General features: G+C 45.8%; 1 protein-coding gene across 1 annotated transcript in view; it reads right to left on the bottom strand.

Annotated features, from left to right (window-relative positions):
• Positions 1–7,668, bottom strand: part of FGF9 (fibroblast growth factor 9) — a 38,110-nt gene extending 30,442 nt beyond the window's left edge. Inside the window, exon 1 of the mRNA XM_001150741.7 lies at positions 6,461–7,668. Coding sequence (XP_001150741.1) covers positions 6,461–6,737 — 277 coding nt within the window. The 5' untranslated portion in view covers positions 6,738–7,668. The remainder of the gene's footprint in view (positions 1–6,460) is intronic.
• Between the last annotated feature and the right edge of the window lie 16,905 nt (positions 7,669–24,573).

The following is a 24,573-nucleotide window of genomic DNA, read 5'->3' as shown; positions in this document are numbered from 1 at the left end:
CCCATCAGGTCCAACAAAGAATAAGGTGCATGTGATTTCACAAAACCTTTTCACTGGCTGGTCTGCAGAACATCAAGAAAAAAAAATAACAGCAGCAGCAATGATAATTGTAATAGTGAAAATTCTTGAGCATTTAGTCTATGCCAAATGAGAGGCCGTCTCTCATTTAATCCCCAGAACAACTCTAGGCATTACAATATTCTAATCCCCAGTGTACAAATGGGGAAATTGAGGTTTAAGGAGGTTAATAATTAGCCCCCAAGCAACTGGACTCCAAAACCTATTTCCTTAACTATTACGCACATCTTACATTTGGTTTTACCTTTTTTAATGTTTCTGTGATTTCTGTACCATTTTCATATAGCTGAGTTCTGAAAGTATTACTATATAATTTAGAAATGAAGATATCAAGATATCTATCTCGTTTCTTTTTCTGGCATTGACAAGACAGCTGTAATTCATATTCGTTCACTTTTTCATTCAAGAAGCTATTATTGAGGGTTTATTATAAGCCAAGCACCATACCATTTATTGAGTATATAAAGATGAACCGGATATAGCCTAGGTCCTATTACCCTCAAATTTTTGCTCACCATCTGTTGGGAAGAAGGACACGTAAACAGATAAATATAACAACAGTGTGGCAAATGCAGTTGAGAGGGAGCTGTTCAGGGTATGGGCAGTCCAAAGATGGGCAGCTCATCTGGGTTTCTGAAGGCAAGTCAGAGGCTTCCCAAGAAAATAAATACCTGAGATAAGTCTCCAAAAAGCTATCCAAGCGAGAAGGAACTACCTACAGACCCCAGGTGGAAAAGATCTCATCACCTCAAACCACCACCCATTTCTCTGCAGTTCCTTAAAAATAGAGACGTCAAAATAACAGCCCAGCTTTTTATGTGGTCACCTCAGTGATGCAAGGACAAGCAGACCAACTGAACGTAGGAGTCACAGTCATTCTCCCCCATGCAAAGAATTCCACTGTTGTAAGGTCAGGAAGATCTAGCAACCCCGCAACAGGATCCCACCCCAACCAGACCAGAAACCTCATCATTCCTGGTACCCTCTTGTCCACAATAAATTCTATAACCTCAACCAGGTCCATTCAGCTCTCTCTGGGGTGGAGCTGGTGCCAGGCAAGTGCTTCCAACTACACTCCCTGAGTACAACCCACTCCACATGTTATCTGCTCACATGACTGGGCAGCAGAGGGGGCTGGATCAATAACAGCCAGGAGAAGCCTTCTGTGCAGAGACATCTGAATGTTTAATGATCAAGCAGAGAGAAAGGGAAAGAAGGAAAGAGCAAAGAAAAGAAGGAAGGAAGAGGGGAGGAGGAAGGGAGGGAATGATGAGTTTGTGCCTAAAATTAGAACTGTGGCACACACATGTGTACCATGGCAGCCTGTCGCTCATTTTGGGCAGACACAGCCTTGACATCCTTAGCTCAGACGGCCCACAGTAATGGGTAGTGATAGGGTGACATGGGAAGCACAGGGTCGATGACTGCTGTCATTTCTTTGTTCTCTTCCACAGCAGTCAACAGTTCCAAATGAGGATATGCTCATTGGGACCCCATTGGATTTGATGAGGTGTGAGATCATCCATGGTCCATGAGAGACCAGGTCAATGCCTGGACTATTTCAGGAAAATCACCACACCGGACCTTCCTCATTGCCCCAGACTCACTATTAGTGACTATCCCCAGAGCTGATGGGCTGCCCCAGTTCTGTTCACATGGACCATTATCCCAAAGCTGGCACCGCCCCCTAGAGCCCATCTGTGCTGGGCCTCACCTCCAAGGCCAGGCAAGGCAGCGGGAGAGCAAGGCAGTCAGAGCTGCTCCACTCTGGCCCTCATGACATGGTTCTCTGACTTAAGAGCCCCCAACGCATTACAGAACCGCACTCTTCAGACCACACAAATGTAGGCAGACTGTCGAGAGGGGCAGGGCATGAGGTTGCAGAAAATTAATGATTAAGCCTCTTCCCTGCAGAGCTTCCTGCTCACCCAGAGAAGCTCGAACCAGGGCTGCCAGATCAACCATCTCAGATCCTGCACCGGGGTAAGTTCGGATCTGTAGCAACTTGAGCACATCTCATAGAGTTTATACAGGAAATGACTAACTGAATGGGAGTTATAACTCCACTAATTTTTCCAGAACCTGAAGCAATCCTAAAACCATCTCCTTAAACACCCAGTGTTTTCCTGAGACATTGAAGAGTCAGATACATAGAACAGAATTAAAGTTCAAAACCCTGGAAATAAGTTTTAAACACCTGTTTAAAAAAATCATACTATCATATTTCTCCCCTCTAGTAAAACCTTCACCTGACCCAATTTGAATGGAAGCCCCAGTTTGGGTGCTCATCTGAGGTCCTGATGAAGACCGGCATTTCAGAGCTACCTAACCCCAGCCAAAAAGGGAACAGACTTAGGTTTCCTAAACAAGTTAAATAGCAGATCAGGCCCAGCGTTCATGTTTTTATTATTTTACATTACTATTTCCCCAAATGATTTTCTGCTCACATTTCTATCCATCTAGCAAGGCTGGAGTGCTTTAAAAGTGAGCTCTATATATAGGCATATAGATATACAGATGAAACAAGACATCTCGCTCCCCCAGCCTACTGCACAGAGATACAATTGCGAGTTCCTTTTCTCCTTGTTCAATCTTATCTCCACACCACCAACCCGAGGGGGGAAAAAAAAAGGCTCCTTCAAGGTCCCACCTAAGTTGTCACCTCTGCAGCTCCTGCTGGAACAGTAAGACTCCCCCACCCCCACGTCCTCTGCACTGCCGCTGCTGTGTCACTGCCAAGCTTGCCAGCAGCTGCAGTCACCTGCGGCTGCATGGGGGAGGCAAAAATCCTTTTTCCAGCGCGTTTCCTTCTGCTGTTTGATTTCAGGTAGAAAATGCACCTTCTATTTTAATCAAGGTGTAAACCCACCGCACCCCCCACCTACAGTTACTCTTTTCTAGAGAAACTGAGTGTGAGGACGAAGTCCCCAGAGGGGAGCCGGGCTGCGGAGGAGAGGCTGCTGCCGGAGGAGGAGGAGGGCCGAAGGTGAGGCCGCGGCGGCGCGCGGGAGCGCCAGGTGTGCCAGAGCCGGGGCACCGCAGCCCCCTCGCCCCCTCCCGGCGCCTGTGCCCTCCCTCCGCCCTCCCCGCGCGCGCCGCGGTGTCCTAGCGCCGCCGCGGCCTCGTTCCGGGCGGGGCTGGGAAGGCGAGGGTAGGAGGCTCCCGGCACACGCACCACCGCTCTGCGGAGGTTGCTAATATTGGGACCTGCCGCAGCGGCAGCAGCGGGAGACCGCGGCACTGCTGTCACCCCGGGGGCCCGCTTCTCACTGCAACCGGATGAAAGATTTAAATAACCCTCCTGCCTCACCCTGCTTCCCCACCCCCACTGCGCACAGCCACCCACTCAACTCCATCCCAGCCAGAGTGAGTGGCACAGCGGAGCGCCAGAGCGCCCTTCCCCCTCGGCCGACGCCAGGCCGACGGGCTAGCTAGCGGCTCGGCGCCCCCAGTCCCCAACCTGGGCCGGGGCTTCCGCTCCCCTCCCATCCAACACTACCCCTAGCCCCTCCCCCCAGCCCCCACATCCCCCCCAGCCCCCACATCCCCCCCAACACTGTACCGAGAGCGTCTAAGGAGTGGAGATGCCACTTCCCTGACAACACCTTTCTCTGACCTCTAGGGGTGAGGGGTCTAGCTTTTTGTTTAACGGTTTCTATTGAGCCACTGTAGCCCGCCGCAGTCCTCATCCGCTCACCCTAGAATGCGCCTCTCCTGCGCTCCCCTCCCGCGTGGCCCCCGCCCTTGCATCCGCGCTCTCTCCAGTGGCAGAGTTACGGGATTTCTAATGACTCGACTGCGTGTGGCAAACGTCCTATCCTAAAGGTGACTGCATCAAAAAAAAAAAAAAATGCTCATGGAGGGAAGGGGTGCGTGAAGAAGCACCAACTAGAATATCCCATAATCTCTGCACACCAGGGCCCAGTCGTGCTGCACCGGAGTTCTAACAGGGTCTCTCAAAGACAGGCTCGGCTGATCCACACAATAAAACCGGCTCGGGCCCGCCGCGGCGCCCCTGCAGCCGTGCGCCCTCGCTGCGCCCCCGCCGCGCTCCCGCGCACACCCCGGGCTCCCCCGGTTGTGAAGCCGGAGCGGAGGCGGGGGCGCGGGAAAGCCAGATCGCGATCGGCGAGCTCGCGAGCTCTGCTCTCGGAAAGCGGTTAACAATAGCACGCCGCCCCCTCCGCCCGCCTCCGCGGCCCTTTGTCCCCCCCACCCCCACTCCTTCCCCTGCGGCTCCGGCCAGGGGCCCCCGACCCACCTCCCGGGCACCACGGAGCCCTTCGAGTCTCCAAAACCCGGCTGCGTGCTTCAGAAGAAGGACACGGAATGGGACAGGGGAGCTCAGGGGTCCGACCTCCAGCCCGTCCTCTGTCCCCGCCACCAACTCTCCTGCCGCTGCGCGCGCCTCCAGCCGTTCCCACACCGCAAACCACCGTGCAGCCCGGGGCGGCGGCTGTCAGCCCCGCCAGACCCACTCTCACACACAAAGAGAAAGAGAAGGGGCTCAACTTGGGCCAAAATGAAAAACCGGATTCCCTAAACGCGGCCAGAAGTGTGTCAGCCCCTGCCTGCCGCCCCCCGGCCCCCGTGGTCCCCGCAGCACTGAAGGGCGCACCCGAGCCAGGCGGAAAGGGAGCCGGAACGCGAGCGCGTTTAGGACCGCGCGGAGCCGGCCGGGCAGCCGCTAAGTGCGCCGCGGGGCCCGGGCGGCCGAGCGGGCACCTGCCGACCGCGAGCGCGGGAGGGCTGGAGCTCCGGCCGCCTGGCACACCTAGGCCGGCCGCCCACGCCGCTCGCTTCGGTCGGCGCGGCCCCGACACCCTGCGGGTGGCCGCCGCGGCCCCGGACACACTCGCTCGCCCACCCAGGGCCGCCCACTGCCTGTTGTTCTGGTATCGAACGCTAGGCAGGGTGGCAGCCCTTAAAGAGGCCAGATGGAAACGGCACTTTTAGTAAAGTTTAGTCTTCTCTTTGCAACAACCAGAATCTACCTTTACTTCTGGGGTGGGGAGGGGATAGTTATATTTCAACTGAATAATTGCAAAGCAAAGAGCTATAACTTTTTTTTAAGCAGCGAGTGGAGACGGCCAGAGCAATTTCACACTACTAGGCTCAGCTGTGGGCTTAGGCTCAGGGGTGAGCATGAGGAGCAAATCCTGGGCCTCGTGGATCTGGGACCATCCCCAGCCCAGGCCTAAGTCCTCCTCACCTTCTGGCATCATCCGCAGCCGCACGAAGCTAAACATACAGTTTAGATTGTGTTCAACATCTGGCACTAAAGCATGAGGAAGAAAAATCACCAGAGGACTTTGTTTTTTACGACCTAGTTTAAGTGTTGTCAGGTGGGTTCACTCAGAAGTTAACTCCTTCCAACAGTCTAGTTGCCCAAACTGGCGCTTAATTTTTTTTTTTTTAAGTAAGGAAAAAACTCAAGAGTCCACCCAATTGGGACTGTGTTAGTTGACTTCGTGCCGTTGGGCTCAGGGTGCCCCGGCAAGCACGTGTGTGCAGGCATAAAGTGGGCAGAGCCACCAGCCCTCGAGTCTGCAGCCCTCAGTGCTGAGTCACAAATACCCTCCGCTGAAAAATGAAATCCTCGGAATGCCCTTTAAAATTCGCTCGCAGCGTTTGCACGCGCGCACACACTCACACCAGAGAGCCACGCAAGAGACCTACACAGGGCTGCACACTATGGAAATTTAAAAGCAGAGGTTATCACTTGATAGCTGGAAGGACAAAAACCCCTGAGCGTCCTGCCTCTTCCCAAGTCATTTTCCCCCAAGCCTCTGCCCCTGCTTTTCACGGAGCCTAAAATATGACTTTAGTCCTCCCAACAGGACAATCCGTCAGCAACCTTCGCCTATGGGGCTTTCAGACCCTCACAGGGGGGAATAAACAATGCACTTAATATACAATTCAAGTAGTATACTTACTAGAGGAAAGGGGGAAAGGAAAAAAACCTTAATTTGGGCACAAGATACCCACTGCCTTCAAGAAACTGCATTAAGTTCTTAGTAGTTAATGATTAAAGCTTTAAACTCGTGCAATCAGTCCATTCAAAAGAAACTTCCTAAACCCGTGTATCTGATGCAAAAGAACTGGAAACTTGTATTATATTTATAAATTATGCCCCCCTTTAAATTAAAAGTAGGGGGCCTTTCAGTGTATACTTGCATCAGTGCCAGCAGCAGATCTGCAATTCCGGAGGCATTTTTTTTTTCGGAGCTGGCAAGACAGAGAGAGAGAGAGACAGAGATACAGAGAAAGAGGGGAGGAGGGGAGAACCCTTCCCACGTCCCCCACCCGGCCACCACCTTCTTGGTAGTTATAATTTCAACATGTCATCTCATGGACACTAAAGGGTTAATGGTATACCTACCAAATCGGCTGTGGTCTTTCCTGGTTCCCTGGATAGTACCATTGGGGAAGATTTCTAAGTGAAATCCAGTCCTGCAGTATAGCTGCCTCCGCCTGAGAATCCCCTTTAAATGATCCAAGTCCGTGACTGCGGGTCCCCTGGGGAGCCCCCCTGCTTCGGACTGACCCAGGTGGTCACTTAACAAAACCGGGCTGTCCACCGGCAACACGGGCACATTCCCAAACGGTACCGCATCCTGCACACCGAAATAGTTCCCAACTTCACCTAAGGGAGCCATCAGAGGACTCGGCTTTTGGAGCACAAGAATAAACAATAATGATGGTGCCAACCCAGGAGATATTAGGCGAGGTATATCCAACTCCCCTCCCTTACTGCAGTTGCAGAGAGAGAGAGAGAAAAAAAAGGTTCTTTTCTTCAATCCATTAAATGCATAAATAAAAGTAATCTGCTGTTTCACTGGCACAGGTTCAAGGTCAAACCACTGATAGTCTAAGAAACCACCACTTTATACTCACACACTGACATATTGATAAACATATCTATGTATCTCTATAGATAGATCCCCAGCTCTTAGCAGGCAGGAAGGTCTTCATCCCATCCGACCGTAATAAGGAAAAAAAATCCGTAGTTTCTCCATTTGGTTTGAGATCAGAATGACCATAGCAACTTAAATGCCTAGGCGTTATTATAGGGATTTTTAAGATGCACGGGCTACGTCAGAATTTACGGATCCTGACTCCAGGAAGGCATGCGCTGTTTTTACTCTCTAACCGACTCTGCAGACATCAGCATGAATCCTTCAAGGGGAAAAAAAAAATCTCACGTTGGTGGCGGCGACAAATCTCCCCTCCCGGTCCCCCCTCCAAAAAATGATAATAATAATAAAACAAAAAGAAGAAGAAACTTTAGGCGTCCAAAGCTAGTATCCAGGATTCTCCAGAGGCTCGGCAGATGTCCATTGGCTTAGAACGGGTGGCGAGCGGCGAGCGAGGAGAGCCGCGTCCGGGAGCTCGCGTGCCGCCCAGGCTGCCGCGAACAGGTGTTGCCGCGCCGGCTCGCGGAGCGTTGTAGCCGGGCGGAGCGCTCCTCCTGCGCAGCCCCCGCCGGCGCGCAGAGTGGCGCAGGCAGCGGCATTGGGCTGGGTTTAAGGTAGCGCCGCCGCAGCCCGGGCTCCCCGCGGTCCTAGCGCCCGGCTTACTGCCCGCGCCGCTCTGCGGCAGGCGAGGTGCGGCGCGCCAGAGCGCAGGACTTCCTGGGAGGCAGCCGAGGAGCCCTGGCTTTACAAAGAAAAGCAAATGAAAGATGCACTGCGAGAGGCGGGAGGAAGAAACCCTGAGTCTCCCGAGACTCAAAGTTCTCCTGCAGAATAGAAGCCGGTAACCTACAATCTAGCTGGCTGGCTACATTGATGGAGGGTCAGAGTGAAACTGGGAAACTAGTTTTCACTGGGGCTCTGTAACCTTGCATTGTATTATAGAATATGACTGAGTTGAGAGAGTCGGAGGGAAGGGGAGTTGATTTAATGGACTCGGATGGCCATGGCAGTTTCTCTTCCATTCTTCGGCCACACACACAGAAGCGCAAACTATGTTTCAGGTAAGATCAGCTCCTCTCCCCCGTCACACACACACACACACACGCACACACACACACGCAGATGCGGCCACCGTTTCTGTTTTGTTTGGAGCGTTCTGCTGGGCATCTTTGGGTTGGGGCTATGTTTAGGTCCCGCCCCGCTGCTCGGGTCCCGGCGGCCGCAAAGCAGTCGGCAGGGGGGCGCCAGAGAACCTTCTCTGTCCCCGACTTCGACTCGGGCGCGCGTCTTCGGGAGTCTGGGTGGAGGGGAGCGCTCCAGTAGGCGTCTTCTCGCCCCCAAACCACGCTGCTTAGGACGAGCGGCGCCATCCCAAGCCGTGCATCGGCTCGGGGAAGCGAAAGGCGAGTTCTGGTGTCTCACTCCACCGTCCGAAGCCCGCCGCGGAGCTGGGAGGGCCGGGCACTGGATGCTTGCGGGGCGCCCCGGGGCTGCAGCCGCTCCTTCCTGCTCTGCCCTGCGGGGCCGCACGTGGAAGCCTGAGCTCCGTTGCGCGGGCTCGGGTTTCTGTTAGCCGCCGGCGGCCTTCGCGCCCAGCGGGAGTCAGGGACAAAGAAACCCGCCTCCGGGGGCCGCCAGGGGCCCTGCCGGGCCGGGCCCGCCCGAGAGACTGGAGGCGGCGCGCTCTGCGCCCGGGACAGCCTGCCTGCGCCCGGATCCCCAGTGGCGGCGGACGCGGAGCGCGGCGCCCCCCAACACACACACACACACACACACACACACACACACACACACACTCGCCCACAGCCCTCCCGCGGGGCCCCCCTTCCCTCCCCCTGCTCCTCTTTGTTCACATTGTCTTAGAAACGGCCCGACTCTCGGGTCAAGATGGTGAAAGTTGCCGAGACTTGAGCGCAGCTCCACACTGCGGGGCGTGCAACTGAGAAGCAAAGTCGAAAGCAGAGACTGAACCCCTGCGGTGGGGAAGCGAATCAAAACCTGGTTATGGGGGAGAAGTCGGATCCGCCTTAGTAGTCAGCTAAAGGCTGGAGATGCATAACTGGGGCTGGCCCTACTCCGGACGGGAGGGCTTCGCCTGAAGACGAAAGGGAGCGATGAATTTGCAGATTTCGGGGGCGCTGGAGGTGCCAGCGACCTGGAGCGACCTTCCCCTGCCCTCCGGGGAGGAAGGCGTGCTCCGGCCCGGGCGAGGAGGAAGGAGAGAAGAGCGAGGTGGTCCTCCCCTCTTCCTTTCCCACCCCCCCTTTGCCGCAGTCCAGGGTCATTGGGTGTCCGGGGCTGGCTCGGTGCGTCTTGCTTACGTGTTTCTGAAGCATGAGAGCCCTGCCCCGTGGTATTTACAGCAGTCACATCCGCGGTGGTACAGAGCGGGCTTTAACGTTAACTGCTCGGCGGCAGATACAAGAAGCTGGGTAGTAAGTGTCGCTTCTCATAAACCACCCGAGTCGCTCTCATTAATCTCCGAGGCAGCCAGCAGCGATGGGTACAGCAGGGGCGTTCCTCGACCAGTTGGGTACAATGCGCCGGGATGGTTACTTAGTGGGGAAAAAAAGCGATGGAAGAAACAGAGACAGGCCCAGAGAGACAGGGAGACGCTTCATAAGAAGAGAAACGAGCAGCACGTGGACATTGGACATTTCCAGCGAAGACAAGACTGGGACCATTTCCACCAGCTGTCTCCAACCACATTCTTTCGATCTGAATTTAGATTGTCATCCAATGAGCAAAGACCATTTCCGCTTCCGAATCCTGCAGCGTGTGACTGTCGCTTTAAAACGCGTTGCAGCAGTGGAAGAGAGGGCGAAGTAGCTGATGGAGCACTTTCCCAGGTTGAGCAGCCTCCCCCACTGCAGTTGGCTTGATCCACATTTCATCCTCATCCCTAACTCCAGCTGCAAGAAGCTTTTGCTGCTTCCTCGCCCCTTCCCCATCAGATTTCTCTTGCTTGGTTTTGTTGGTTGATTTGGTCTGGTTGTTTTCTTATTGTAGTAAGAGAAACAGTGTCCTTCCTTGCACTGGCCACATCACATTTTTCCTGTACTCACCCCACTCGTTAGGGCTGACATCCTCAAGGTTCCTTCACAGCTCTGGCAAAACCATGAACTCCTATGTCCAGGACTATGAGTATGTTTTACAAGTCTTCTTCAGTGAGTACATAGATGTTAGTACACAAAGAAGACTGAGGCCTTGCCTTCTAGAGACACGTGGTGTAATTGGGTTAATAACTCCTGCCTCGAAAGACTGTTGTTAGGAGTAAAAGGAAAAAAAAAAATGCACACGAAACAAGCAGCACACAATAGACCCTCAAGACATAGTCGCTATCATTACACTATTCCTTATATAGTTCCCCCATGGATTTCTCCCATGGGGGTATTCAGCAAATACTGTTATTGATTTTACTCCCAAAGCTCCCTGAGGCTCTGTCTTCTCAAAACGTTTTAACTCCTCGTACTTTCCTTTCTTCCCCTTTCCTGTGTTTTCTATCATGTTTGTCATCTGTCTTTTCTGTTGTCAGTTTAGTACTTAGGCCCAAATGGGAATAAATGACGAGAGAAGTAAAAGAGGGCTATGAAGAGGAATGAGCACTGGAATGGGAGTCTGCAGATCTGAAACACATCATCTGACCCTCTGCCTACTCCATGTGTGGCTACGGGCCCTCTCCTCATGGGTCCCAGCTCTTTGCTGTGAAGACTGGCTCATGTAGGTTAAAGTGGCCTGTCAGCTATAAAGTCCTCTGCAAATTTGAAGTGGCCCTTTGGAAAAAGTCCACCTTCCCCTCTTTGTTCATTAGCTTGTCTTCCTTCAGTTTCCCTGGACCCCCAGATGCAAATCAGTACAGAGTCATTTCATTCCTTCTCTGCAGTAAAGGTGTCACTGGGCCTCTGCCCTTCCATCTGTTTCCTTCCTTCTCCTCCTCCCCACCCCACAACCCTTCAATCTACTTATGGGCTTTTGTTTAGGAACTGTAAGGAGCATGGGATGGAGGGGAATGGTTTGGGAAGGTTGAAGTCTATTCCCAGTGTGACCCCAGGAACTAGGTTTGAGTTTCATGGTAAGAGGATAGAACCTTTGTAGCCACCATTTATTGACTGCTTACTGTGTTTCCAACACCCTGCTAAGTGCTTTTGTGCTTTATCTTCTTAATATTGAAAACTGTCCTATGAGGTATTATTTTATCCCATATTATAGATGAGGAAACTGTGGCTTATAGAAATTAAGTAGCCTGCCTATTGCCACAGTGCTAATAAATGGTGGAGCCAAGTTCATAGACATCAGACCCTCCTTGTGTAACACTGCCCTCGATTATAACAGGCATATAGTTTTAAATTTTTTAATAGCATGTCTTCTCAAACTACACAGAAATAAATGATGGGCATATATACTTGTATAAATCAACAACCAGTTACACTGAGTGTATATGAACAACAACCAGTTAGAAGACAAAATGAAGGAAGGAAAAGACCCCAGTTACAATAGGTTTTTTAAAAAGGAAAGGAAAGTGAAGGAAGGAAGGAAAGGAGACATAAAATCCCCAGGAGCAGAATTAACAACAAAAAAATGTACAAGATCTATATGAAGAAAAAAAAAAATTTTTTTTTTTGAGACAATGTCTCACTATCTTGCTTAGGCTGGTCTCGAACTCCTGGGCTCAAGAGTTCCTCCCACCTTGGCCTCCCAAAGTGCTTGGATTACAGGCATGAGCCACTGCTCCCGACCAAGAAATACATATATATATGTGGTTTTTTGGGGGTTTTGTTTGTTTGTTTGTTTGTTTGTGACAGAGTCTCACTTTGTCACCCAGGCTGGAGTGCAGTAGCCTGATTTTGGCTCACTGCAACCTCCGCCTCCCGGGTTCAAGTGATTCTCCTGTCTCAGCCTCTCGAGTAGCTAGGATTATAGGCATGTGCCACCAAGCCTGGCTAATTTTTGTATTTTTAGTAGAGATGGGGTTTGCCGTGTTGGCCAGGCTGGTCTTGAACTCCTAACCTCAGGTGATCCGCCCGCCTCGGCCTTCTAAAGTTCTGGGATTACAGTCATGAGCCACCATGCCCGGCCTGACCAAGAAATATTTTAAGATATTTCTTGGAATACAAAAGATGCCCTGAACAAATTGAAAGGCATATCATGTTCTTAGATAGAAAAATTCAATTGCATAAATATATAATCCTTCCTAAATTAATCTAAACACAGTAACAATAAAAATGCCAAGATGTTTAAAATTAGATACACTGATGCTACAGGTAATATGGAAAAATAAATTAAAATTGACAAGAAATTTTTTTAACAAGAAAAATTAAGGGGTAACAAGCCATACAATATTTTAAAATATTTTTTAAAGCTATAATAATTAGAACAGTGTCATATGAATTATTTATATTAGCCTATGAATAAACAGATAAAGCAATAACAGAATAGAAATTATATAGATCCAAATACATATTAGAATTTTATATATGATAATCAACTAATGGGGAAAAAGTGAACTATGAGTAAATGGTTTTCAAACAACAGAATAAACAAGTAAAAAACACAAATAGTGTTTATTCTTCATACTTACATGAGGATAAAACCCAAATGCAAATATTTTAAATGTAAAAAATAAAACTATAACAAGTCCTAAAGGAAACAATGGAAGATTTTCCTTATGATCTGAATTGTGAAGGCCTTTTTAAATGTGTCATGGAATCCAAATGCCTAAAAGAGAATATTGATAAATGCAACCACACACACACAAAAAAAATTTTTAACTGCATGGGAGAAAAACATGAATTCAAAAGATAAATGATGAAATGGAAAAAATGCATCTCATATAAAGGACTCATTTTTCTAATATATAAAAAGCTGGCTGGCGGCCAGGTGCGGTGCCTCATGCCTGTAATCCCAGCACTTTGGGAGGCCGAGGCGGGCGGATCAGGAGATTGAAACCATCCTGGCTAACACGGTGAAACCCTGTCTCTACTAAAAATACAAAAAATTAGCCAGGCATGGTGGCGGGCGCCTGTAGTCCCAGCCACTCAAGAGGCTGAGGCAGAAGAATGGCATGAACCTGGGAGGCGGAGCTTGCAGTGAGCTGAGATTGCGCCACTGGACTCCAGCCTGGGCAACACAGCAAGACTCTGTCTCGAAAAAAAAAAAAAAAGCTGGCTGGCACGATGGCTCATGCCTGTAATCCCAACACTTTGGGAGGCAGAGGCATGAGGATTACTTGAGGCCAGGAGTTTGAGACCAGCCTGGGCAACATAGCAAGACCATGTCTCTACAAAAAAATTTAAAAATTAGCTGGGTGTGGTGGCACACACCTGTAGTCCCAGCTACTTGGGAGGCTGAAGTGGGAGGATTTCTTCAGTCCAGGAGGTCAAGGCTGCAATGAGCTGTGATCATGCCACTGCAGTCCAGTTTGAGTGATGGTGATATATGTGTGTGTGTATCTGTGTCTGTGTATGTGAGCATATATATATTTTTATATGTGCACTCATCTGACCCTGTTTATGTAAAGCTCCTACAAATCAATAAGAAAAGTTGGTGTCTGATCCAACATGTTAAGTGCTTGGAAGTCATCATTCCCATGCACACAAGGAAAAAGATGAATGAACTGAAAATCAAGAACTCTTCTTAGATCCATCAAGAATTAAGGTCATAGGAGAAACTGCTGCCCTGAAAATTGGAGAGGCAGACAGGCAGATACAGAGAATCACAGCTTACCAGAGCAGAAGCAGAAGAGTAGGAGCCCACAGCGGGAGCTGGTATCGGTAGGAACACTTCAAACTGTAATTGCTGGAGGCTCATTGTGACAAGCTTGAGAGTTAAGAATTCATCGAAAAGCTCTCCTATGAATTTTCTTACAGGAGTCCCCACACTTTCCTGAGTTTTACCTTCAGGAACCCTACCAGGTTCTCCCTGTGAAGATCTGAGAAAAATCCTCTTCTACATCCCTCAAGAAGAAAGGAAAAGTGACCATTTTGAAATATGCCCAGGGTTCTCTCTTCTTAGCAAGGCCTGCCCTCAAGGAAAACTATTTGGGCAGAGCCTAACCAACCTGGAGAAGGGGAAATATACAACTCCAGCCCCTTCTAGCCTTCAGCGTGGAGATAGGGAAATACCCAGCCCAGGCTGACTAACAGACTGTGCCCTAATCATAGTAATCTATAACACGTCTCCTCACACCTTACCACTACATCACTAGAACTAAACTAAACTACACTAGAACTAAAAGAACTGCAAGACTCAGACAGCAGGAATCTCTAGGGAATCCCAAAGACAACAGAGCAGACTGAAACAAGGACATCAGAGGACATTTTAGCCTCTGACACCTACAGCTACAGCAAAGAGTAAACACAGCCTAACCCCTAGCCAGATAAATATAAAACCTCACACTAAAGACCTATCTACCTCAGTCACTTTTATTCAATATATCATGTTTAGCTTTCAACAAAAAATTACAAGACATGCTAAACGGCAAAAAAGTACAGTCTGAAAGACAAAACAAACAAGAACTAGACTCAAAAACAGCAGAGATTTTGGGATTATCACACTGAAAACTTAAAATAACAATGATTAATTTGCTCAAGTCTCTAATGGAAAAAGTGGACAATATGCAAGAATAGATAGGTAAGGTCAACAGAGAGATGGAAACTAAAGGGAAGAATCTAAAAGAAGTGGTAGAAATCAAAATGACTATAACAGAAATGAAGAATGCCTTTGATGAGATTGTCAGTAAACTGGACGCAGCTGAAAAAGTGATTAGGTGATTAGGGAGCTTGAAGATATGTCAACAGAAACTTCTCAAGCTAAAATCCAAAGATTTTTTTAAAGATTGAAAAAATAGATCAGAATATGAAAGAACTGTGAGACAATTATAAAAAGTATAAATATTCTAATGGGTATGCCAGAAAGAAAAGAAAAATAAATGGAAGAAAATTGGAAGTAATAATAGTTGAGAATTTTTCAAAAGTAATTATAGACTCCAATCCATCAACTAGGAAGCTCAGAGACCTCTAAGCAGGATAAATACCAAAAAAATTACACCCGGGCATATATTCAAACTGCAGACAGTCAAAAATAAAGAGAATATCTTGAAAGAAGCTAAGGTGGAGGAGGGGAGCAGGGGACACCTTTACTATTGCTATGGTTTGGATGTAGTTTGTCTCTACCAAAACTCATGTTGAAATTTAATTGCCAATGTCAACAGTATGGAGAGGTAATAGGACCTTTAAGAGGTGAGTCATAGGGACTTCGCCCTCACAAAGGGATTAATGCAGTTCTCCTGGGACTGGGTTAGTTCTCTAAAGAGTAGGTTGTTATAAGGTGGGTTGGCCCACTTCGTCTTTCTCTTTGCACGCACCTGCCTCCACCTTCACTTCTCCACCATGCATGATGCAGCGGGTGGCCCACACCAGAAGCTGACCAAATTTAGCTGCCCAACCTCCAAAATTATAAACTAAAGAAAACTTTTTCCTTTGTAAAGTACTCAGTCTGTGGTATTCTGTTACAGCAACAGAAAATGAACTAAGACAGAAAATTGGTAACAACATTGGGGTTGATGCTATAACAAATGCCTGGAAATGTAAAAGCAGCTTTGGAACCAGGTAATGGGTAGTGTCTAGAATTTGAAGGAGTCGGCTAGAAAAACCCTATACTGTGAGCAGAGCATTGAGGGATATTCTAGTGAGGGATCAGAAGAAGACAAAGACTAGGGAAAGTCTGGAACTTCTTAGAGATTACTTAAGTGGTTGTGACCAGAATTCTGATAGAAATATGGACAGGAAGAACCATTCTGATGAGGTCTCAGATGGAAATGAGGAACAAGGTATTGGAACCTGGAATAAAGGCATCCTTGTTATTCAGTTGCAAAGAACTTGGCTGCATTGTTTTTATGCCCTAGGGCTTTATGGAAGGCGGAATTTAAGAGAGACAACTAGAATATCTGGTGGAAGAAATAGCTAAGCAGGAAAGTGCTCAAGATACTGCATGGTTACTTCTGGCCACTTACAGTGAGTTACAGGAGCAGCGGGAAGCAGAGTGTAAAGATTTGGAAAATTCAGTGTGGCCATGTAGGGAGCAAAAAGTCAATACAAAGATGCAGCCAGACTATTGTTTGCTAAAAAGATTAGCAGACAGAAAGAAGCTAGGTTTTGCTCATCAGGACAATGGGAGAATGGTCCTGAAGGCATTATAAAGATCTTTGAGGCTGCTCCTCTCATCATGGACTCAGAACCTTAGGGCCTTGAGGGCAGAACAGGCTTGCTGCCTAGGGCCACCTCCATACTGTTCCCCACATCCCAGGGAAGCAGTCCTTGCCCTGGCAAGGCTCACATGACCCCAGGTGTAATTCGGGCCACTGCTCAAGAGGGCACACACCATAAGCCTTGGTGGTGTCCATGTGGTGCTAACTCTGCAGGTGTGCAGAATACAAGAGCTTTGGAGGCATGGTTTTCTCCACCTAGATCTCAAAGGATGTCACAGAAAGCCCACGGGACCAGCAGAAACTTGCCACAGAGGTAGAGCTGCCACAGAGTCCCCACCATGTCAATGCCTAGTAGAACCATGGGAGTGGGGCTGCCACTGGGACCCCAGAACTGTTGAGCCACCAGCAGCATGCAACACCTGCCTGAGACAGTTACAGGCACTGGGAGAGTGGCCACATAGTCTGTACCCAGCAAAGCCACAGCGGTGGGGCTGCCTGAAGACTCAGGAGTTTACCCCAACCCCAGTGTGTCCAAGAGGTGACATATGGTGTGAAAGACTATTCTGGAGCTTTAAAATTTTAATGTCTTCCCTGCTGGATTTGGGGCTTGCTTGGGGCCTGTTACTCCCTTCTTCCTGCCTACCTCTTCCTTTTAGAAGGGGAATGTCTACCCCATGCCTATCTCACCACTGTAGTTTGGAAGTAGATAATTTGTTTTGATTTTACAGGCTCACAGCTGGAAGCAGTCTGCTTTAGTCTCAGATGAGACTTTGGACTTTTGAGTTAATGCTGGAACACATTAAGATTTATGGTACTATTGAGATGGAATGATTGTATTTTGCATGTGAGAAGTATGTGAGTTTTGGGGGTCCAGGGGCAGAATACTATGGAAGTGGTTTGTCCCCTCTAAAATTAATGCTGAAATTAAATTCCCAACATAACAGTACTGAGAGGTAATGGAGCCGTTAAGAGGTGTTTGAGTCATGGGGGCTCTGCCCTCATGAAGGGATTAATGCGGTTCTCAAGAGACTGGATTAGTTCTTTCAAGAGCAGGTTGTTACAAAACAGGTCAGCTGGCTTCATCTTTCTCTTTGCATGCACCCATGGTCCACCATGTTATTACACAGCATGAAGCCCTCATCAGAAACTGAGCAGATGTAGATGCCCAATCTTGGACCTCCCAGCCTCCAGAATCATGAGCTAAATAAACCTCTTTTCTTTATAAATTACTCAGTCTCAGGTATTCTGTTATAGCAACAGAAAGTGGACACCTATAGAAGAACAAGGTTAAGAATTACATCAGACTTATCTTCAGAAACCATGCAAGCAAGAAAAGAGTGGAATGAAATATTTAAAGTGCTGAAAGAAAAATATATCAACAATAGAATAGAATAATCAGTTTACAGAAAAGGAAATACAAACATTTCTTAAACATTAATAACTATGCTTAACTCTGTTCATAATAAAAGAAATGCAAAATAAAATTACATCAATATACCATTTTTAGCCTATAAATTTGACAAATATTAAAAAGTTATATAAAACAATATGTGTTAGAGTTTGGGAAATCAGGCACTCTAATATACTACTAATGGAGATTAAATTGACACAGTCTTTATGAAGAGCACTTTGGTAAAATCTATTAAAATTCCAAGTACATGGACCCTTGGACTCAGCAATTTCTCTTCTAGAATTTACGTTATATATGTCTATGCATGCATATGCAGACTTTTATGTGCCAGAGATTCCACACTGTGGCACTCTATACAGTAGCGAAAGATTGCAAACAGCTGTGTGTCCATCCAGAATGACTGATTAAGTGAATTACAGTAAACCTATAAAATAGAATCTTATGTAGCTTGTTAAAAGAAAAAATAGGGAAGCTTTTTGGATAGTGGTAGGGATTAATTGTCAAAGAATATTAAGGAAAAAATACATTCCAGAAGAGTGTATATGGCATGCCTTATTTGTATCCTAAGGAGAAACCTTTTATATTTATACATATCAGTAATATCTCCAGAAATATATATAAGAAACAATTACAACAGCATTGGCTACCTTTGGAAAAGAAAATTGCATAGCTGGGGGACAAGGCGTGGGAGGGAGAATTTTCACTAATACACTTTATTGAATGTGTTATTTATTTACAAAAATAATAAAGTTTAACTTTTCACTATTATTACATATTCCTGTCTGAAAGGCATGGAAGTACCATGCCTGATGCAAAGATCTCGTGAGCAACTGCAGAAAATGACATAATTAGGGAGCACTTTCCCCCACATACCCCAGGTGTGTGCATGGATACATCTCCGAAAATGTGAAGACAAACTCATCAGGCCTTTGGGGAGCGTGGCAAGGTCTGCTGCTTTCCAGCTTTCCACTGTAACTCTTGTCTTTCCTCAGTCATTTTTTTTTTTTTTCCTGGTCATTTTACTTTCTAGCCTCTCTCTATTTCTCCTGTCAAAAAAGATGGCTGACAAAGCCCTGGGATTTTCTTCACTTATCACTGTCCCCATATTACATCACATTGCTGGTTCAAACTGTCCCATCTCCCTCTCTGAGTCCAGCCTGATGGCCAGTAAAGCTGCCCAGCTTCCTGATGTGACCTCCTCCTCTTCATTTGCCTCTTCATTTCCATTGCACTTCACTCTTCTTTTGGTCTCACTCCAGCATAACCCATTTTAACTTTTCCTACTTTCATAATATAGATGGGGCATAAATAATAATATTAACAACAATTATATTTATCAAATACACACTATGTAAAAGAACTTCACATATTTCATTTAACTTCATTACACTACAAGTTCAACATTGTTATCTCTATTAGTTAAAGCTGAGGAAACTGGGGCTTTGAGAGGTTAAGATGCTTGACCAAAGTCACACAGCTAGGAAGTAATGGGCAGGATTCTAACACAGATCTTTCAACACCATAGCCTGTGTTCTCTGCTACTTAGTCCACTGGAATGTAAGAATGAGTTAAAGCAGTTTTTTTTTATCTATTACATAGCTAGCTTCCATTGAACATGTGAGCGGAGAAGACTTTCTTACTTTTTTGCAAAGACATCTTTAATATTTGCTTCTCCTTTGAAGTTAGTGGGATGCTCCCAGTATTCTCCAAGGATGAGTAGGAACAAACTGCTTTTCACTGGTACTGCCATCATCTCCTGAAATTAATGTCCAACTATGTACATCCAGGGTCAGTTCTCAACCTACTCAATTGACCTCTCAGCAGAATTTGGCAGACTTAATCCCTCTCTTGGCTTTCATATGCTTATTTTTTCATCTGTCATCTATGACAGATGAACACATTCTAGGTTTTACTCCTACATCACAGATCGTTTTTTCTGTTTCCTTGGCTGCATCTTCTTCTCAATATCCAGCATTTGGAGTATCCAACAGCTCTGTTTTCAGGGTTCTTCTTTTCCCTATACTCACTTCCCAGATTTCATCTACTCCCAAGGCTTTACATGCCATCCACTCACTGAGGCTTCCCAAACTACATCTCTAGCCCTTCCCTACTCCAGTGTTTACCCAGCTGCTTCCCTGACACCTCCGCTCCACATTCTAGGAGACCTGCAAAACCCAACAATACATACCTGGAGCTCTTGCATCTCCACAGCCTCTCTCCCCAGAAACCTGGGCTGCAGGTGTTCCCTGTCTCAGCAAACAGCACCGCATCCACTCAGCCACCCATGCAAACCCCAACAGTTCTGCTTTCAAAGAAGATCCAAAGTCCAACCATGTTCTGCCATCTTCTCTGATCCCATGGTGGCTCTAGCCACCAGCATCTCCCCCTGTGGATTACTGCAGTGACTTCCTCACAGTCTCCCTGGATAGGCGTCAAACCCACATGCCACACAACATAAGCCCAGTCTGTCGCTCTGTTACCCTCATACCGGATTACCTACAAGAGCATTCACTAGCTGACTCCACCTCCCGCTATCATTCCATCTCCTACCACCATCTCACGTGTTCACACTACTCCTGCAAAATGGGTCTCCCTGTTTTTTCTCAAGATCTGGAACGTTCCCATCTGCTAGCAGACCTACTGGGGGATTGCTTTTCCCTCAACTGTCCATGCCTTGTTCCCTGGCTTCAGTAAGCTCTCTATGGAATTGTGACTGCTCAGAGAGGTTTGCTTTGATCACTCTAAAATAATCCTTCACCTATCACCTACTATCACTATTTTCCTTCATAATATTATAATTACTATATATTAAATTAATTGTAATATATTTATTATATATCTAACTAGTTATAATAATTTTTACTGGCTGACATATTTACAATGATAAGACAGGCAAGGACCTCGCTGTTGTGGAGCTTACATTTTGTGGAGAGAAACAATAAGCAAGTCAACAGGATAATTCTAGATAGTACTGAGTGCTATTAGGAAAATAAAACAGTGCTGTGGAAGGGGCTGAAGCTCTGCTTTCTAGGGCTTTCTGAGAAGATGACACTTAAATTGAGACTTGAATGACAAAAAGGAGCTGGCCTTGCTAAGATTTCAGTATAGTCGTCCACCCTTATCCCAGGTTTCACTTTCTGCAGTTTCCACCACCCACTGACATCTGAAGTCTGAAAATATTAAATGGAAAAATCCAGAAATAAACAATTCATGAGTTTTAAATTGCATGCACCATTCTGAGTGGCATGATGAACTCTTGTGCTGTCCTGCTCCATTCCGCCGGAGGCATGAGTCATCCCCTTGCCCGGCAGATGCATGCTGTATACACTCCCCACCCATTAGTCACTCGTAGCCATCTTGGTTATCAGAAAACATGAGTATATGTAGGGTTTGGTACTATCCACGGGGTCAGGCATCCACTGGGGGTCTTGAAACGTATGGCCCATGGATAACAGGGGAACCTTTGTAAAGGGAATTCCAGTGGAGGGATTACTGAGCACAAAGACCATGAGGCAGGAATGAGCTTGAAATGATCAAAGAATAGAAAGAAATAGCAGTGGCAGAATAAGTGAGGAGCCCAGTCGTGTGAAATGAGTCGGAGATAGACCTGGACCATATCTCGTAGTACCATATAAGCCTTGCTCAGGAGTTGAGTGTTACTCTAAGCATGGTGAGCAACCCTTGTGATGGATGACGATTCCCTTAAAAGAATCCACAGGCTGCACAATGCAGTTTCTTCACTTTTCAAACAGAACAAATGCTAAGCAGTGTTGAATAACAATCATGAAATCCTCTGCCTGGAACTTGAGAAACTCTCATTAGAATCACAGTCTTTACCTTTCCCAATACTTTCTATCACTAATTATCCTTTTCCAAAACCCTATCTCCCTCCCAACACCCCCCACACACACCTGGTTCCTCTGCTTCTACTTCTCTCCAACTTAAACCTAATTTATAATCCGACTCTCACTGAGTTATCTGCCTATAGTCTCTTCTTTTCCATTTGTTTCCAACTCTTGCCTTTGTTATCCTCATTAATGAGGATACTATGAATAATGGAGCATTGGTCTGCTTTACTTCTTATAGTTTTATGCTTTTTTGTGATTCAATGAATAATTACCAAGTTACCATTTTTGTAGTAAGTATGACCTTAAAACATAAGACATAGGAAGAATAGAAAAACTATAAAAGTATAAATTATATTGATATGGTTTGGCTGTGCCCCACCCAAGTCTCATCTTGAATTGTAGCTCACATAATCCCCATATATTATGAGAGGGACCCAGCAGGAGGTAATTGAATCATGGGGGCAGGTTTTTCCCATGCTATTCTCATAATAGTGAATAAGTCTCATGAGATCTGATGGTATTATAAAGGGCGGTTCCCCGGCACATGCTCTCTTGCCTGCTGCCATGTAAGATGTGCTTTTGCTTCTCCTTCACCCTCCACTGTGATTGTGAGGCCTCTCTAGCCATGTGGAACTGTGACTCCATTAAGCCTCCTTTTCTTTATAAATTATCCAATCTCAGGTATTTCTTCATAGCAGTATGAAAATGGACTAATACAATGGATATTAAGAATAAAATAATATCAGATGTGACTTAAATGTGTACAAGTCATATATCAAATATGATGAAGGATGAGTGAAAAAGAAAGAAAAATGGTAAAAAGAAAATTATTAAAGAAGAGCATCTAACTCCTATTATCTCTCTGCCAACAAAAATTTCATATCATTAAATAATTGCCTTTATAATTAGATCAGAATTTCTTTAGGGGAAAATATCCAGAAAAAATTTTCTGAGCAAATACTTTGTATAAGACATTGTGCTAGAGTTTGTTTGGGACATGCATACTACATATAAAACATGGTTCTGAATCTCAACTTTTATTTGTTATGGCCTGTATTTACTTACATTTGTGCTTTCTTTTATTCCATCCTGAATTTCCCTATTTTCATCTGGAATCATTTTTTTTCTTCTATTTAAAAAACTCTTTGTGGTTTTTCTTTTAGTGAGGCCTACCAGCCACAAATTCCCTCCATTTTTGCTAGTCTGAAATGTGTTCATTTCACCTTTTAAGGACATTTTCACCAGGAATAGAATTCTTGGTTGACAGTTATTTTACTTTACTATTTTAAAGTTGTCATCTTATTGTCTTTAACTTCTGTATCTGTGGATGAGATGTCAGCTGCAAGTCTTATTGTTGTACTTTGCAGGTGATGTGTCTTTTATCTCTGGATGCTTTTAAGATTTTTCCTTTTTAGTATTTAACTTTCAGCAGGTTTAATGTGTTGTCCCTAGATAAAATTTGTGTTTACTCTCCTAGGAGTTTTCTGAGCTTCTTAAATCTATAATTAATGTCCTCTGAATTTGGAAAATTTTAATCATGTTTTTAAATATTGCTTCATCCCTTTTCTCTCTCTTCTCTTTTTCTGGGACTATAATTATGTGTATGTTGGACCTTTTCTTCTATTAGTTTTTCTCACTGTGCTTCAGTTGGGACTTCAGTTTGTGTATTTTCTATTGACCTGTCTTCCAGTTCACTAACCTTAGTCCCTACTTTGTCCCTTCTGCTGTTAAACCAATTCACTTAGCTCTTAATTTCAGATATTGGCTTTTTTCAATTCTAGACTGTCTATTTGAATTTTTAATAGATTCTCATTCTCTGGTGAAATTTTCCATATTTTCATCTGTTGTTTCCATCTCTCTCTTTCTTTTCTTGAACATTATTTTTAAAGTTCCTATCTACTAATTCTAATAGTTTTATCATGTGGTCTGGTTCTGCTGTCTTTTTTGTCTCTTTATTATCATGCACATTTTCTTGTACTTTTGTATGTCCATATATTGTTAATTGTTACACCAGACATTGTGCATAAAAGTGGAGCCACCAAACCATGTTATATTCCACCAGAGAATATGTCTTTTTTTTTTTCCTTCTTTTAGACAGACTGGGTGAGAGGCTGTGCACCTTAATCCAATCAGGAATTGAATTGAGGTAGGGCTTGGTTACAGTTTTAGTAAGACTTCATAGATCTTTGGTTCATCCCTGTCCCTTGGGTATACCCCTCTCAGACCTTTGATGGAGAGTCTGGTGGGTATCAATTTCCTCAATCATGAAAGATTGTGAGAAATGTATGTCTACACTTCAGAGGTTTTCAAACAAGCTCACCAGTCTCCTGGCCCCAGAAAATTTCAACATCTGGCAAAGGTCTTAATGGGGAAAACAGTCATGTGCTTATAGCAGGCTCTACCCTCTAGATGCTTCTTGTTTCTTAAGAGCATAAGCCTGTGGGAGGTTTCATTTTACTTTAGACATTTTCAGACTCACTCCTCGGTATCTTGTAAAGTCCAAGAACTCAGAAAATATCTTGTGAAGAAAATCAGTTCTGAGTTTGAACCACTCCAAGTTTCCAATTCATCACACTAGCCTCACGTTGGTTAAAGCTTTGCTGGTTTGTCTTTCCTTCACAAGGACCCTCTGCCTGAACCAAGTCCAATCCTCATCCTGTGTCCAGAATCAACAAATGCCCCTAGGGCCAAAGAAAACTGTCAATCATCAGCTTACCTTGGAACAGTTTACCCCTCTCTGTAATTTTAGCTCATCTAGTACTCGTTTCTTCCACAACTCTCAGGTTTTAAAAAATATGATTTTTGTAATTTCTCCAGTTTTTTCTAGTTGCTGCAGTAGAACTAGCTATATTCTATCCAAAAGTAGTAGTCTCATATTTTATTTTTGAAAATGAGAAAATTATTATATCAAGTATTCTACCCTATATTTCATAGTGTTTTATAGTTTTCAAAGGCCTTGCACATTCACTTTCTCAATAAAACCTTTTCCTAAGTCTGTGATGTAGGTAAACCAGGGTATCTGAGTCAGCAGAGAGTCTCTGAAGTCACACCACCTGAGCACAACTGTCCATGTGAAAGGCAGGGAGGGCTTTTCCAGGTTCTTCTGAGGCCTAG

The sequence above is a fragment of the Pan troglodytes genome, chromosome 14, assembly GCF_028858775.2.
Source record: "Pan troglodytes isolate AG18354 chromosome 14, NHGRI_mPanTro3-v2.0_pri, whole genome shotgun sequence".
NCBI lineage: Eukaryota > Metazoa > Chordata > Mammalia > Primates > Hominidae > Pan > Pan troglodytes.
Note: the sequence above shows the minus strand (reverse complement) of the source record. Positions and strands in the feature narration are given on the sequence as shown.